Genomic DNA, 17,498 nt, shown 5'->3' on the forward strand with positions numbered 1-17,498 from the left:
TATAATTTAAGTATTTTTTTAATTTTTAGTTTTTGGGCGTCACGGCGGTCTAGTGGTTAGCGCGCAGACCTCACAGCTAGGAGACCAGGGTTCAATTCCACCCTCGGCCATCTCTGTGTGGAGTTTGCATGTTCTCCCCGTGCATGCGTGGGTTTTCTCCGGGTACTCCAGTTTCCTCCCACATTCCAAAAACATGCTAGGTTAATTGGTGACTCCAAATTGTCCATAGGTATGAATGTGAGTGTGAATGGTTGTCTATATGTGCCCTGTGATTGGCTGGCGACCAGTCCAGGGTGTACCCCGCCTCTCGCCCGAAGACAGCTGGCATAGGCTCCAGTACCCCCCGCGACCCTCGTGTGGAAAAAGCGGTAGAAAATGAATGAATGAATGTTTACATTTTTTAATATGTTGCGGACCAAACCACTAGTTCTTTGTGTTTGCGTCATAGTGATTTCCAGGTGTCCAAATTGCAGCCCAGGGGCTCTTTGCGGCCTGTGTCTGTTTTACAAAAAAGTTACATTCATTCATTCATGCATTTGTTCACTTCCTGCTTTCCTAATATAATTTAAGTATTTTTTTAATTTTTAATTTTTAATTTTTAATTTTTAATTTTTAATTTTTAATTTTTAATTTTTATTATTTATTATTTATTATTTATTATTTATTATTTATTATTTATTATTTATTATTTATTATTTATTATTTATTATTTATTATTTATTATTTATTTTTTAGTTAGTATGTTAGTTTTTTGTAAGTATGTTCTCTGTAAGCGGCATTATGAATTACCCTTACCGACCTTTTTTGCAGTACATTTAGCGAGTGAAGATTGCTTTTATAGTTATTATCCCATATTTCCACACAATAAGTAAGATATGGTAGAACCAGAGAGCAATAAAGAGTGTGGAGTGATTTCTGATTGAGAACAAATTTTTCTTTGTTCAATATTGAAATATTTCTTGCCACCTTATGTTGTATATTTGTAATATGAGGTTTCCAGATCATATTTTCATCTATTGTTTGACCTCATGTACAGAATATTTGTTTTTGGTGTGCAATGGGATTTTTCTAATGTAAAAAAATGTGTCTCAGTAACGGTTGGGAAACACTGGCCATTCTTATTTTAAACTTGGCGATTGCGTTCAACCTTACAGGTTCCCCTGATTCCCCAGGTTCCTGAAGTGATGACTATCTTGAGTATTTCGCCTTTCTTACGGGAAAAAAAACCTACCTGCTGCTTTCTGCAGGCGGCGACTCGGCTCCCAGCATGCACCTCTCCAGCTGGCTCGCCACAATCTGACGTTCTTCCTCCAGCTCTCGCGTCAGCCGCTCAAACTGCAGCTCCTGCGGAAGACCGTGACATTGTGAGCCTATCCTAGCTGTCTTTGGGCGAGAGGCGGGGTACACCCTGGACTGGTGGCCAGCCAATCACAGGGCACATATAGACAAACAACCATTCACACTCACATTCATACCTATGGACAATTTGGAGTCGCTAATTAACCTAGCATGTTTTTGGAATGTGGGAGGAAACCCTGGTCTCCTAGCTGTGACGTCTGCGCACTCCACACAGAGATCCCCAAGGATGGAATCAAACTCGGGTCTCCTAGCTGTGTGGACGCTAACCACTCACTCACCGTGCAGCCACAAACACAAGTGTAATTTTAAAATTAGGTTGCCGAAAAATGTATCATGTCACTGGAATAAAGTCAAAATATTACGGGAATTAAGGCGCAACAACAAGAAGAACATTTACAAAAAAGATTTTAAAAATTTTAAAAAGACAGCTGTAATTTTCACGTGTAAAGTCAAAATATTAAAACCAAAAAACATTTATGGTAATAAACTTGTTATATTCAGAAAGAAAATAATGTCATTTAGCAACTGTTTTTCAGTTCATTTTCAGTCAGAATATTACGAGAAACAAAAAAAAACATTGGAATTTTTGGAAAATTAGTTTAAAAAAAATAAAAAAGCTGGGATAGGCTCCAGCACCCCTGCGACCCTAGTGAGGATAAGCGGTAGAAAGTGAATGAATGAATGAAATAAAATAATAAACATTAAAATTAAAATTTTTAAAAAATTCAAAAAATAAATTAGTAAAAATATTTAAAAAAATACATTAATTAAAATTAAAATTAAAATTAAAATTAAAATTAAAATTAAAATTAAAATTAAAATTAAAATTAAAATTAAAATTAAAATTAAAATTAAAATTAAAATTAAAATTCCATAATACAAATATTTTTATAATTAATAAAAATAAAAATAAAAATAAAAATAAAAATAAAAATAAAAATAAAAATAAAAATAAAAATAAAAATAAAAATAAAAATAAAAATAAAAATAAAAATAAAAATAAAAATAAAAATAAAAATAAAAATAAAAATAAAAATAAAAATAAAAATAAAAATAAAATAAAAATATCATGGGGATAAAAACATAATATGAGAAGAGCATTTATGAAGATTTTTTAAGTTGACATATTTGGGAAAAAACTGCTGAAATGAAATGCAAACTATAGTGGCCCTTGCATCCTTTCGTTCTTCAATATGTGGCCCTGGCTGGAAAAGCGGGAATGGGGGAAAAAGTCTTGAATTATAATATAATATTGAATTATGGCATGATAGATAGTCGACATGTCCTAAATGAGCTGATCAATTTCAGGTCTAAATGTTATCAAGCGGTGGCCTAGTGGTTAGCATGTAGGCCACACAGTCCGCATATCAGGAAGACCAAAGTTCAATTCTACGCTAGGGTATCTTTGCGTGGGTTTTCTCCTGGTACTCCGGTTTGTCTATATGTATCCCAGCTGGGATAGGTTCCAGCATAGTGAGGATAAGCAGCATTGGAAATGGATGGATGGTATCAAGCGGTTTTGCTTCCTTTCGTCAGAAAATATTTGGACACCCCTGTGGGGCAATTCAACATGGCTAATGAGGGCAGGCAAATTTTCATATTTTTCCATCGTCCCACGGTCCATATGGCGTCACCCCCCCCCCCCCCACCAGAATGAAGCCCATTTTGGGTGACTGACACTAACTCTAAATGATGTAAACAGATGATGTTTAAGCTTTTAAAAGTACAAAAGATACTTAATTCCGTTTTACATCTCCTGATAAAGTGCTGTTGTATTTGGGTCAGCTGCTGCGTGGGACACGCAACGTTCGCAGTGTTTGATGCCGTGCAATTGTTGTAGCGCTCGTCAAAAGGTTGCTAAGACCGTAATCCCTCGCCGCTTCTTCGCACTTCGAAATTTGTGGCTTCGGTCTATCAGGGTTTTTCATAAATATATTAACCAATAAATCTTTTCCGAAGTAAATTTAGACGTACATTTAGCCTAAAGCAGGGGTCTCAAACTCAATTTACTTGGGGGCCACTGGAGCTCGGGTCTGGGTGAGACTGGGCCGCATCAGGTTTTCCAAAAAAAACCCCACAAATTTTTAAAACTTCGCTTTGGTTCCAATTTTCTACAAGAAAAGCTCTGATAAAACATTCCACTGTTCTCAAATATCTTACTTTTTATTTTTCTACACAAAATAAGATGAAAAATAAATAAACAAATCAAGAATAAAGAAAATCAATCAATCAGTAATAAATAAATAAATATAATAATAATAATAATAAAACGACAAATAATAAAAACTTAAGAAACCACATATAGTTGGTGGGTAGACAAATGATTTTTTTCATATTAAAATGAAAATGAAAGCATTATTAGAGCCCTGTAGACATGACAAAACACGACTATAGTCACATTTATACTCTTTTTATTTACAACATATTGCGCAACTGCAGGGTCTTGAGACACATGCTAACTCGCAAACTAGAGAGCTAGCGACCTAAACGGTAGCCTTCAAGTTATTTCCTTTCAACTTAAATAGCCAAAAACATACCACTTCCACACGGATCGGGAGGATAACTATTAACAGTTATTTAACCTTTAACATGAACATTAATCAAACTTAATAATTTTTTCTGGGTACATGATACCATACAGCTTCCATATCAAACTTGCGCGGGGGCCGCACTAACATTAAACTTTTATAACAAGGCGGGGGCCTCAAACTAGTGTCCTGCGGGCCACATTTGGCCCACGGGCCGCGTGTTTGAGACCCCTGGCCTCAAGTAAGCATTTTCGAGTATAAAGATGTCGCCACAGCAAATCTACCGCCTCCATCCAAGCCTGTTTTCCACATCTGTGTCTCTCACATGGTGTCTATGATGTCTATGTTTTTGAGTTTTTATATTTTATCTTATATTCTTTTACACTTTATTTATTTATTTATTTATCTACTTTTATTAGTATTATTATTATTATTTATTTACTTTAAACAGTGCTATGGAGCAGTGGTGATTTCCCTGAGGGAATCCCAAAGAGATTAATAAAGTATTCTATCTGTCTGATGAAGGTATAATTAAAATTATACTTTATACTGAATCAGAAAAATTTTATGTAATAGTAAAAAAAATTTTATTATATATATAATTATATATATTATATATATATAATTATATATATTATATATAATTATTTTATTATAATTTGTTTTAGTTTTAGTTTTAGTTTTTATTAATTAAAATGAAAAATTAAGTTGTAACAAAGGATAAAAATTATTTACAGTCTTTGTTATGAATTATATTTTTACTTTGTATGAATGCAGTTTCTTTCTTTGTCTTAAGGTCAAAAATGTATTTACAGTAAATCTAAATTTATGATTTCAACCACATCATATATTTAATTTGAGAAAAACTAATAAATTTAGGTGTAACAAATTACAGTATTTTTTTTAAGTTGATCCAAAGTATAATTTTTTCAGTGTACCCTCATGTCCTCTTTCACTACATCCTTAAACCTCTTCCTTGGTCTTCCTCTACGCCTGGACATGTCCCAACCATCTCAGTCTGGCCTCTCTGACTTTATCTACAATGTCTCTGACATGTAATGTTCCTCTGATGTACGCCTTCCTGATCCTATCCATCCTGGTCACTCCCAATGAGAACCGGAGGCAGCAGCCTAAAAAGAGAAACCCAGACGTCCCTCTCCATAAGCTTCTTTGTTCGGCTACTCGGTGATCCCAATGTGTTCTCAGACCAGTTGAGGGACATAGTCGCTCCAACCTGACCTGAACACCTCCCCAGGGAGGCCCCTGGAAAAGCATCCTGACCTGAGAGACCTTATCTGGCTCCTCTTGTAAACAAGACCCCGATGTACTTGAACTCCCAACTTGGATTTGGCCCTCATAAGAGGAAAGGCAACAGTGTCGCCCACGATCACCTTAAGTGAGGAGAATGCAACACATCATGGATCGTGTTTAGCCACCTCTCTTCTCAGTCCGCCCACACGTGCGACCCACTGACACACTCAAACATTTTCAGTCCCTTTTTCATTTTCCAAACACCCACCTTTTGATGAGCTGCAACAGGTTTAGCACGGCCAGCACAGTCAAAAGGCATTTCAGGAGAGGATGGAATTCAAAGTAATGGCTGAACCGCCTGAGGTGAAACCACGACTGGATACGAGGATTGGGAATGATAAACCAATCCGAAAAGATAATCGCTTTGACAAGCAAATGATCTCCTGTATCGATAAGAATAATTCATAAATCTTTTATGTCTTTAAAACAATGCAAGAGCCCCGGTGAGCTGGGGCTTGCGCAACAATCCTAGCATAGCAGCAGACTGGAATGGACATAAATAGTAGCATATGTGCTATATAATAATAAGAAGAAGAAGAAGAACTATTATTATTATTAAATATTATTATAATTATTAATAATTACTATTATAATAATAATAAATTATACATATATTTATAAATTATACATATATAATTTAGAAATTAATAAAAAAATATTACTATTAAATATGAATAATAATTAGTATTATTAATAATAAAATATAATAAATATAATAATATAAAATATTTATTATTTTTATTAATATTTAATAGTAATAATTATTATGATTATTATTACTACTAATAAAACAATAATAAAAATAAAAATGAATAAGTAATAAAAAATATTAATAATATAAAATATACTATATATATAATATAATAAATATAATAATGTAAATTATTTCTTATTGTTATTAATAGTAATAATTATTATTATTATTAATAATTATTATTATGATTATTATGGTACATTTTAGTATAGTATATTTTATATTAATATTTTATTAATAATAATAAGTATTATTATTATTATTATTCATGTTTAATAGTAATAATTTATTCATTTATTTCTAAATTATATATGTATAATGTATAAATATATGTATAATTTATTATTATCATTATTATTAATAATAATGACAATAATATTTTATAATAATTATTATTATTAATAATATTATAAAGATTCCGGATTGAAATGAAAGCAGGGAGATAAAGGAAGCCCCAACTTTTAATCAAATTAATTCTCATACTTTTCATAACTGCATTCAGGACTAGCATGATGACCAGAGAGCTACGTTCCAATCATAAACTGTATAAGGTTCCTAAAATATTGTGACAGGTCAATCACACTCAAAAGGTTATTACTTAGGCCTATACATATTTTTTAATCATGCAATAAATATTTTACAATAAAAATAATAAAAAAATAATATTTGCACAAATGAATCATATTTTTAATGACCTCTCATGGCCCACCTGCAGTACCACCACGGCCCACCAGGGGGCAATCACTGGTCTATCAGAAAGAGATTTCCAACCCTTCCTCCCTACCAGATGAACGCCACAGACTGACAAGACGGGAAGCTGTCACATCCAGACAGATGACACAATAAAGGGTGAAGCGCCGCTGCTTGATGACCCTAACTCCCATTCCGACCTGACCCCGCCACTCACACCAGGTGACAACCCGATCACTTCAAGCGAGCACCCGGGGCGCCGATGTGACCCTGGTGTTCTATCGAACCCCCTTGGCAGGTTTTGCTGAGTGCGCTTGTCGGTTTTAGCAGCACCATGCATCTTATTAAAACATGGCGACCCTGCATGGACGCCTGCAGGCCTGCGCTATGTCAACTTGCTCATGCTAGCCGTCTAATAATACTAGCAGACACACGACTATTTATATTCCTCAAAAAGAAAGATGAACTTGTTTGATTTATTCCTCCCAGCTGAGAGATATATTGACTTCCGAGAGAACGATGGCAACATGACGCTATCGACTGACCTCTCTGACCGTTCCGGATGCTTCTACCTCACACAGTGCTCTTTGGGATCTTGGAAGCGTAATACTACATGATAATTCATTTAACCAACGAGACGTGTCACCCCAAAACAGGAACAGTTCAGAGTCGCCATCATGCCTGGCTCAGAGGCAGTGGATGATCGAGCAGGATATGCTCTGTTTAGCTCGAATAATTGGATATTTCCACACGCTAATACAAAAACGAGAAGATGGATATGCTGTAAAAGCAAAGGCGTACAAAGTTTCTCATCCAGGTCATATCACCTCATACTTCGGTACAGGACAAAAAATATATTTTTAAATGTAATTATTTTTATTTTTAATATTTTTAATATTTCTAATATTTTTAATATTTCTAATATTTTTTAATATTTTTAATATTTTTAATATTTTAATATTTTAATATTTTAATATTTTAATATTTTAATATTTTAATATTTTAATATTTTTAATGTTTTTAATGTTTTTAATTTTTGTAATTTTTGTAATTTTTTTAATTTTTTAAACATTTTTAATATTTTTAATATTTTTAATATTTTTAATATTTTTAATATTTTTAATATTTTTTATATTTTTAATATTTTTTATATTTTTTATATTTTTTATATTTTTTTATATTTTTTATATTTTTTATATTTTTTATATTTTTTATATTTTTTTATTAATTAAAATATAAATATATTTTTAAATTATATTACAAAGGCAGGAAGTGAACAAAAAAATTGCTGCAATTTTACAGGAATAAAATGTAATTTAAAAAATGTAAAAAAAAAAAAAATTAAAAAAAATTAAAAATTTAAACATTAAAAAATGTTAAAAATTTAAAGTAAAAAAATACAAAAATACCAATTAATAAAATAAACTTAAAAAATACTTAAATTATATTAGAAAAAAGTACAGTTTCAAGTGCATCCCTCCATTAAAATCAGCCTTTTTCAAAATTAATTTTCAATTCAATTTAAAAACCCATAGCCACAATGTCGCTTAATTCACTCCATTAAAATGGACTCTTTATAAACGTTATTCATTTTGAATTACATTTAACAACAAAAACACTTTAATTAATTTTGAATTTAATTTTAAATTAAATTTTAAAACAAAAGCATGGACAGTGTGACATACGTACATCACTGTTAAATTTTTTTTAATTAATTTAAAATTATTTTTTTTCTTTTAGTGTTATCAAATATAAAGACACTCTGAGTAGCTTGCATTCTTCTGCACCTTCATCCTTTTATTCGCTGGGTGGAGAATTCCAGAAAAATGTCTCGTATAAGTTTTAGCAGAATTTGGGCTGCAAAAATCATCAGAACGTCTGAGCTGGAGATAATCTGCGGGGATTTGCGCTGTCAATTTGGATTGGGTCCCCAAATCGGTGCGAGAGGAAGACAATGAAGGAGCAGATATGATTTTTCCTCACAAGAGGAGGAGAGAGAGAGCGAGAGAGAGAGAGAGAGAGGAAGGCGGGCAGTGAAGTGAAATGGAGGAAATGTGAGGAAATGCACAGTGAGGGTGTGTCGCCATCCTACCTGCTCTTTGACAGAAGCCAGTAGGTTGGTGGTGGTGGTGGTGGTGGTGCTGCTTCTGGTGCAGCCACTTGGCCCCTCTCCTTCTGCATCCCCTTCCTCCATCTCTGACACCTGGATGCTGGAGTTCAGATGGATCCTGCTGTGTTTGAGCCTGAAAGAGTCACATTGCACAGTGCTGACATATTTGGATGTTTTGGAACAAACCATTGCATGGTTGAAACCAAGCATTTGTGACATATAGTGAGATTTATTTCCCATTCACATGTGATGTGATCAGTAAACCGCACCTCCGGTAAAACCAAGGACGAGGTCACGCCGACTCACCCGACGCCGAGCTGTCTTCAGTGGCGAGCGGCTGTCACCGGCCAGATGTTGCCGTTGGAAGCAGGCCACAGCTGGCTCGATCCGTCCTGTTAGGCATCCATGCTCCTCTCGTCTCCTCCTCCGCCTCCTCCGCGAGATCGCCGCTACATGTCCGACGCCGTGCGCGCTCTTGTGCGCGTGTACGCGGCGTGCGTGTGCTTCGGGGGGGCTGGAGGGGGGGTAATCCGGTGGTCTTTCCAGTGGATGCACTTCAACCTCCGGTGGTGTCCGCGCGGAAATCTGCCGCCCGCCCACCAACCCGCCCAGCCACTGTTACTGAGCAGCGGCGTGACGTCACCATGCGGCGATGGATCGCTTTCCAATCTGATCCCAGGGTCGATCACATGTCGATGCGTGCCAAGAAAAGTGGTGCATTTTATGTAGTGGCCCTCGCTTTTGGCGGGGGGTTAGCTTCCCTACTGTCCCTCGCTTATAACGGCTAATTGATCGACGATTCGATGTTAATAAATTGAATATTTTCATAGTTAAATCTTAGAAAACATGTGTATGGCTTTCTAGATGTAGTCCTTAACGCCATTAGAGCCCTTTAAACATGAAATATCACCCATATAGTCACCTTTACATTGCTATTACTCAACACTCTTCAACACTAAGTGGTAGAGGTGGCTGCTAGCTAGCGAGCTAGCATGCTAACTCGTTAGCCTCTAATTAATTTCTTCTAAACTTAAGAAGCCAAAAACTTACCACCTCCAACACAGAATGGGAGAACTGTAATATTAAAAGGGATGGCTGTAATCGTTCTATCCATAAAAATATTTTTTGTGTGAGTAATAAATGACTTTGGCTATCGGGCTACACAGCTAGCTAACTAATGTTAATTAATTCATTCATTTTCTACCGCTTATCCTCACGAGGGTCGCGGGGGTGGGACATTCCATACCCTGGACTGGTGGCCAGCCAATCACAGGGCACATATAGACCCTGGACTGGTGGCCAGCCAATCACAGGGCACATATAGACAAACAACCATTCCCATTCATAATTAATACCTATGCATAATTTGGAGTCGCCAATTAACCTAGCATTTTTTTGGAATGTGGGAGGAAACCAGAGTACCCGGAGAACTTGCAAACTCCACACAGAGTGGAATCGAACTCGGGTCTCCGAGCTGTATGGACGCTAACCACTTGAATACCGTGCAGCCACAAATACAGGTGTAATTTTAAAATTAAGTTGCAGAAAAAAGTATCATGTCACTGGAATAAAAATAATATAATAAAAAAATAATAAAGTCAAAATATTACAGAAATAAAGGCATAACAAGAACATTTACAAAAATATTCAAAATATTAAAATAATTAGGGTAATAAACTTGTTATATTAAGAAAGAAAATGTTAAAAATATATTTTCAGTCAGAATATTACAAGAAACCATAAATTCAAAATATCATGGGGATAAAGACATAATATGAGAAGAGCATTCATGAAGATTATTTAAGTTGAAATATTTGGGGAAAAAACTGCTAAAATGAAATGCTATGCTATGCTAACTATTGATGAGCCTTGCATCCTTACGTTCTTCTTAATAAATAAAAACCAACAGACATCAGTACATGCACATGCCCATTTATTCAAATAAACCGTATGTGTAGGGTATGCTACACTGAACATTTGTGTTACTTAAGCCACCTCCTCTCCGCTCGTCAGTATGTAAACAAAACTCTAGCAATGCACAAACTCGCCACACTTTGGTACGGATGAGCACCACCCTGTTTTCCAAGCCGAACAACATCACAAGTGGATAACCGCCCCATTTGTGCCGCACTCAAACGCCTCACATTGAACACAGAAGGCTTTTAATGACAAAGCTGACTCCTCGTTGCCGAGAGACAACTGCAGCATTTCTGTCTTCAAAATGAGTCCCGGTGGGAAATGGACTGGTGCAAAAGTAACATTTGGGATTTTCACCGGTGGATGTTTATCATCAGAAACAGGACGGGAGGCTTGTTGTGACGCCCCGCGCTGCTGCATGGCGAGCGTGTTCAGAAGCCATTTGCACATCGAAAAACGCTGTCAACGCTTAAGTTTGTTGGCCTGCACAGCGTTTCCTCGTGACATGCCGCCGGGGGGAGAGTCGAGTAACGCAACGGGATTCCAATTGTGCGTATGAACACTTGGCACATTCTGCTTTGTTACAGCAACATGAACGATACATGGAGCGGCGTGTTTCCCCACACGGGAGACTATGGGTCGTAGTCTTTTACTTTTACCTTGTAGCTTCTTTCTGGTTTTTGTTTTCTTAAATGTGACAAATGTGAGTAGTTAAAAAAAAAAATTTGGGGGGTGGTTCAAATGTTTCTGTGGCGGGTCGCCACAAATGCTAGAACAGAATGACAAGCCAAACGTCCCTTTGTCAGAGCGGCAGGTTTGCAGCTCGGAAAACATATTTCACATCACTTCAACTAAAAGCCATTAGCACAAACACGTCTACGAATGACCTGCTCCGTCTTCACACACACGTAGGCCACGAAAACAATGAGCTGGTTAACACAACCAAACGGTTAGCTCGTCAGTTGCCAGTCAAATTGAGGAATTGCGTTACAAAAACAAAAAGAACAACAGCGTCACATCTACTTGATAAAATGCTTTTTTTTTGGCCCCGCCCACCCCACCCCAACTGACGCAAACGGATGAAATGGAAGGGCTCGTACCGCTGCATAAACGTGAGTACAAACAGTCAGTGGACGTACAAGAAGAGTGAGTAAAAGGTGGGAATGTCGACGGCGTGCACTACTCCAGGTCGTCCACGTCCTCGGTCGCCACGGTGCTCGTTTGCTCCGAGGTTACGCCTGCAAAACAAGGAGGAACCCTTAAATACACAAACACCACATGACAAACAAAAATGACTTGCCCCATTTTAAAATGAAAAGACTGCCATAATGATATAATCTAAATCAGGGGTCTCAAACACGCGGCCCTAGTAAAAAAAAATTATTAAATTAAAAAATTATTACATTTGATTAATGTTCATGTTAAAGGTTAAATAACTATTAATAGTTATCCTCCCTATCCATGTGGAAGTGGTAAGTTTTTGGCTATTTAAGTTGAAAGGAAATAACTTGAAGGCTACCGTTTAGGTCGCTAGCTCTCTAGTTTGTGAGTTAGCATGTGTCACAAGACCCTGCAGTTGCGCAATATGTTGTAAATCAGGGGTCTCAAACATGCGGCCCGAGGGCCAAATGTGGCCCGCAGGACACCAGTTTGAGGCCCCCGCCTTGATATGAAAGTTTAATGTTAGTGCGCCCCCCGCGCAAGTTTGATATGGATGCTGTATGGCATCATGTACCCAGAAAAAATGATTACGTTTGATTAATGTTCATGTTAAAGGTTAAATAACTGTTAATAGTTATCCTCCCTATCCGTGCGGAAGTGGTAAGATTTTGGCTATTTAAGTTGAAAGGAAATAACTTGAAGGCTACCGTTTAGGTCGCTAGTTCTCTAGTTTGCGAGTTAGCATGTGTCTCAAGACCCTGCAGTTGCGCAATATGTTGTAAATAAAAAGAGTATAAATGTGACTATAGTCGTGTTTTGTCATGTCTACAGGGCTCTAATAATGCTTTGTTCATTTTAATATGAAAAAAATCATTTGTCTACCCACCAACTATATGTGGTTTCTTAAGTTTTTATTATTTGCCGTTTTATTATTATTATTATTCTATTTATTTAATGACTCGTTCTTGTGTGTGAAACTGTAAATATATCCTGGTGCTTGGGGGACAGGAAGTGATGTCGGGGATTCAGAGTTGAATTTCAGAATGGTGTGTTGGGGATTATTGCGCCTGTTGTGCGATCATTCAAGCAGTCAATAATAGCCTGATGTCTTTTGCGTCTCACGCGACATTACATTACATAACCCTACTGACATCTTGTGGCTAGTGTAGAATACTACGTGTCATCAAGTCTTTGAATGCCTCATGTTTGCATTTTTTATTCATTTTTATGATTGAAAATACATTCATTCATTCATTTTCTACCGCTTTTTCCTCACGAGGGTCGCGGGGGTGCTGGAGCCTATCCCAGCTGTCTTTAGGCGAGAGGCTGGGATACACCCTGGACTGGTGGCCAGTCAATCACAGGGCACATATAGACAAACAACCATTCACACTCACATTCATACCTATGGACAATTTGGAGTCGCTAATTAACCTAGCATGTTTTTGGAATGTGGGAGGAAACCGGAGTACCCGGAAAAAAACGAGGAGAACATGCAAACTCCACACAGAGATGGCCGAGGGTGGAATTGAACCCTGGTCTCCTAGCTGTGAGGTCTGCACGCTAACCACTAGACCGCCGTGCAGCCTGAAAATACATCAAATGTATAAAATAATCAATATATTTTTGCTAGGTGAATTATAACCAGGGAGGCACGGCGGTGAAGTGGTTAGCGCGCAGACCTGGGTTCAATTCCACCCTCGGCCATCTCTGTGTGGAGTTTGCATGTTCTCCCCGTGCATGCGTGGGTTTTCTCCGGGTACTCCGGTTTCCTCCCACATTCCAAAAACATGCTAGGTTAATTAGCGACTCCAAATTGTCCAGAGGTATGAATGTGAGTGTGAATGGTTGTTTGTCTATATGTATGTGCCCTGTGATTGGCTGGCCACCCCGCCTCTCGCCTGAAGACAGCTGGGATAGGCTCAAGCACCCCCACGATCCTCGTGAGGATAAGCGGTAGAAAATTAATGAATTATAACCACTGTAGTTAGTGCCTAGTATTCTGCTACGTAGCCAAGATGGCGTCCTGCTCGTGTTGAGGGCAACATCCGGGTATTGAGAGTGCACATGTCAATGTAAGTGCACTTATGCAAGTGTATGTACGAAAGTGCGCGAATTGAGACACCGTAGGATACCGTACTTGAGGTGTCGTCATCGTTGGGGGACTTCTTTTTATCCTCCACGTAGCCGTGACTCAGCAGCTTGGACATGCTGACCGGGGGGGTCCGCTTATCATGAGACCTGTGCAGATGACGAGGATTCATGCTTACGTGCTCACGCATGTAGCGTGACCATGACCGTGACGGGGATGTACTCACATCCTCTTGTATTTGCCGCTCACAGAAAGCGGCTCCAACGCCACGGCCGTGAGCTCGGGGGACATCTGTAGAAATGGAGAGATGATGAAAGGGTCATGTGCGCACTTTTACAATGTGGGAGGGGAAAAAAAAAAAAGGACAACGCAACGTGCGCCGACTGGTGATTGGACCACAAATGAAGAAGTGTCAAAAACTACAAATGAAAATTTGCTTCTAATGAGAAATGCAGCCGGTGATTTCATGATGATGAAAAAAATAAAAATAACACGATGGAGGAGGCAGGGAGAGGACGTATAAACAATAATAATAAAAAAAAGATGCCGACGCTTGACAGCTTCACCTTATCTTTATCATGAGTAAAGCTATCGGTCTCTCTTTCCCAGGACGAACTGTTATCAGTGCCAAACGGTGCAAGCAAAGGCTGCCTGCCGCCCTTCCCCTGGCTGTTGGGAGACGTTGCTTTGCTTCCGCTGTAAGTACAAAACCATGTGTGTTTTAATTAATAGTCCCGTTTCATCTTGCATTGGAATGAACCCATGTGGTGCACTGTTGACTTGTAAGGTTTATTGTTTGTTTCGCCTAAAATAAAAAAAGGTGAAACGACGCAGCTGCGCCAAAGCAGCGTTTCATTTACCTGTTTGAGTGATCACCTGCAAACCAGTTGTTGGAAACGTACGGTTTCTTCGGCTGGTCGTCATCATTGTCATCATGGCTCAAAAGCCCTACAGAACGGCGGGGCAAACATGTCAGAACCACTATTGATAAGAATGCATTAATATAAGGAATTACTACCTTTGTGGCCGCCTTGTTTTGCAAGCTTAACGTAGTCGGAGTCGGACTCAAAGATCCCAACCCGCCGTCCGCTGATCCTCTCCATCGGGGCGCTCTCGTCAGCGCTCTGTGACAGACCTGGGATCTGAGACGTCGGCCCTGCCGCGCCGCCGGTTGCCGCTCCGGACTTTATGCCTGTAAATCATAAAACAATTACATTTGGAACCATAAAAGTGAGTTTTTACATTTAATAATTACCTCCAGGCTTGGTTCTTCGATGGTTGGGTACCACAGCACTCATACTTCAAAGAAATCTGAAAACCAAAAGAACATTTATTAATTTGAGCCTGTGTCTTACCTGAAACCGGAAATAATAATAATAATAATGTACACAGTAAAATACGGCACTGGTTAGCAAAAGCATATCTAACACGTTATAATATTTGTATGCCGTTACACCTTACAAGTAACAACTACCGTGTTAAACTACATTGGCTATTTTTCTTCTTATTTAGCATAACGATAAACAAATAAGATTCATAAATTATGCACAGAATTTAGCACTAAAGCAGCTTTGCACCGTGACATCTCTAACAATGCCATGCTAAAGCGGGTAGCTAAGCTAGCTAAACAGAGCAGCTAACCCGACAGCGCCGACACCACGGTTACAGTCAGACGATAAAAAAACTGAAATAATTGCATTGTGCGGATTTAAAACGTGTTTGGTTAATATAATTTACCGTCTGCTGTTTCTTATTCTGCAACTACGAAGGGGGGAAGGAGCGACGAATAACGTTACAATGTACTTCCGGTGACTTCAGATGCTCATTTCCTTTCCGAATCAAAGATCGTGTATTTGTGTAGATGCGCACAAAACTGATTGCGAGTGAGACCTGAGACCTTTGTGAAATAGCGTTTTTTTAAACGATTAATTAATATCAAGGTTGTTTGAAATCGTATACTACGTATACTTTACCCATACTTACTATTTTGACCGTCCAGTGCTGTCCCTAATTAATTACAACAGCCACATTCTAATTCCGCGATGTTGCCAACTTACCATTTGGGGCGTGTTGAGTGCAACATCCGGGTACTGGCGCAGCATTGACTAGTACGCTACGTGTAAGTATGCAAATATGCGAATTGAAACACAGCTCAATCCAACAAAATGAGTTTGTTGTATTGTATTGTGTTTTTTATTTAAGGCAATATAAAGCCAAATTATTTAATAGAATACCGGTGATCCTTAGTCGAGATTCGAACCCGAGTCGCCCGCTCCAAAGTCCAGAACGCTAAGCACTAAAATCACGGTGGGCTCCATGTCCATACAGCCCAAGAACACAATATTCTGTGTGCCTTGAAAAGTCAGTCAATATCATAAAAAAAAATTAATATATCTGGGATTAAATGAGACAGACATGCCTTCCCAGACATTTTTTGTTCATTTTCTGTGCTTCCAAATGTGCAAATCTCATTATCTGAAACGTTGGCATCATTTAACACATGAATACAACCTTCTAACAACATTGATAGGTTAGAAAAGTGGAAAAAATAGGACCAATTTAATAGTGTTTGGAACAGATTCATTGGATTTTTTATGATTTCTTATGGGAATTTGATTTGTTTTTTGTTGGATATTCAGGAAGGGATTACTAACGCAAAGTGAGGTCATGCTAGTTTTCCGAAAAAGGGCTGGATTGGATTGAGTAAGGAAGTCAAACAATGCACAACGATGAGCCAATTCAAGAAACAATACAAGCAGTTGATGTTTGCTAAATACAAGGATGAAGAGTCTTGAACCAGTCATGATGTGCTATATATATCACTATATTGACACTTACTATGGTACCCATTATGGCATTGGATGCTCATATCACCTCCTACTTTGGTATGAGGTGCATTATTAAAAAAATTAAATTATAAAAAAAACAAAAAAAAACAAACTGTATTATAGAAAGCAGGAAGTGAACAAATGTAACAGTTACTGATTGTAAATAAAACCATTACCATTCTTATTTGGGTGGGCCATACCTCAAAGTAATTAAAATTAAAATTAAAATTAAAATTAAAATTAAAATTAAAATTAAAATTAAAATTAAAATTAAAATTAAAATTAAAATTAAAATTAAAATTAAAATTAAAATTAAAATTAAAATTAATTAGGAAAGCAGGATGTGAACAAATTAACAGTTACTGATTGTAAATAAAACCATTACCATTCTTATTTGGGTGGGCCATACCGCAAAGTTATTAAAATTACAATTAAAATATATTAGGAAAGCAGGAAGTGAACAAATGTAACAGTTACTGATTGTAAATAAAACCATTACCATTCTTATTTGGGTGGGCCATACCACAAAGTAATTAAAATTAAAATTAAAATTAAAATTAAAATTAAAATTAAAATTAAAATTAAAATTAAAATTAAAATTAAAATTAAAATTAAAATTAAAATTAAAATTAATTAGGAAAGCAGGACGTGAACAAATGTAACAGTTACTGATTGTAAATAAAACCATTACCATTCTTATTTGGGTGGGCCATACCGCAAAGTTATTAAAATTAAAATTAAAATATAT

General features: G+C 37.1%; 2 protein-coding genes across 5 annotated transcripts in view; both read right to left on the reverse strand.

Moving 5' to 3' along the window:
- The window catches only part of LOC131104516 (plakophilin-4-like), a 40,743-nt gene extending 31,051 nt beyond the window's left edge, over positions 1 to 9,692 (reverse strand). For all 4 annotated transcript variants that reach the window (XM_058051804.2, XM_058051802.2, XM_078796933.1 and 1 more), the window contains exons 1-3: positions 9,059 to 9,692; positions 8,735 to 8,885; positions 1,232 to 1,344 (exon numbers count right to left, since the gene is read on the reverse strand). In XM_058051804.2, coding sequence (XP_057907787.2) covers positions 1,232 to 1,344; positions 8,735 to 8,836 — 215 coding nt within the window. In that variant the 5' untranslated portion in view covers positions 8,837 to 8,885; positions 9,059 to 9,692. The remainder of the gene's footprint in view (positions 1 to 1,231; positions 1,345 to 8,734; positions 8,886 to 9,058) is intronic.
- Positions 9,693 to 10,668: 976 nt separating this feature from the next.
- lg15h7orf57 (linkage group 15 C7orf57 homolog) lies at positions 10,669 to 15,764 on the reverse strand. The gene is made up of 8 exons (XM_058051190.2): positions 15,660 to 15,764; positions 15,178 to 15,233; positions 14,941 to 15,114; positions 14,783 to 14,870; positions 14,489 to 14,618; positions 14,149 to 14,213; positions 13,971 to 14,071; positions 10,669 to 11,907 (listed from the first exon to the last, which is right to left on the reverse strand). The coding sequence occupies exons 2-8, from the start codon at positions 15,218 to 15,220 to the stop codon at positions 11,849 to 11,851; spliced, it is 660 nt and encodes a 219-aa protein (XP_057907173.2). The 5' UTR covers positions 15,221 to 15,233; positions 15,660 to 15,764; the 3' UTR covers positions 10,669 to 11,848.
- Positions 15,765 to 17,498: the final 1,734 nt, after the last annotated feature.

This window comes from Doryrhamphus excisus, linkage group LG15 (assembly GCF_037039965.1).
Source record: "Doryrhamphus excisus strain RoL-2023G ecotype Guam linkage group LG15, RoL_Dexc_Guam_v1.1, whole genome shotgun sequence".
Lineage (NCBI taxonomy): Eukaryota > Metazoa > Chordata > Actinopteri > Syngnathiformes > Syngnathidae > Doryrhamphus > Doryrhamphus excisus.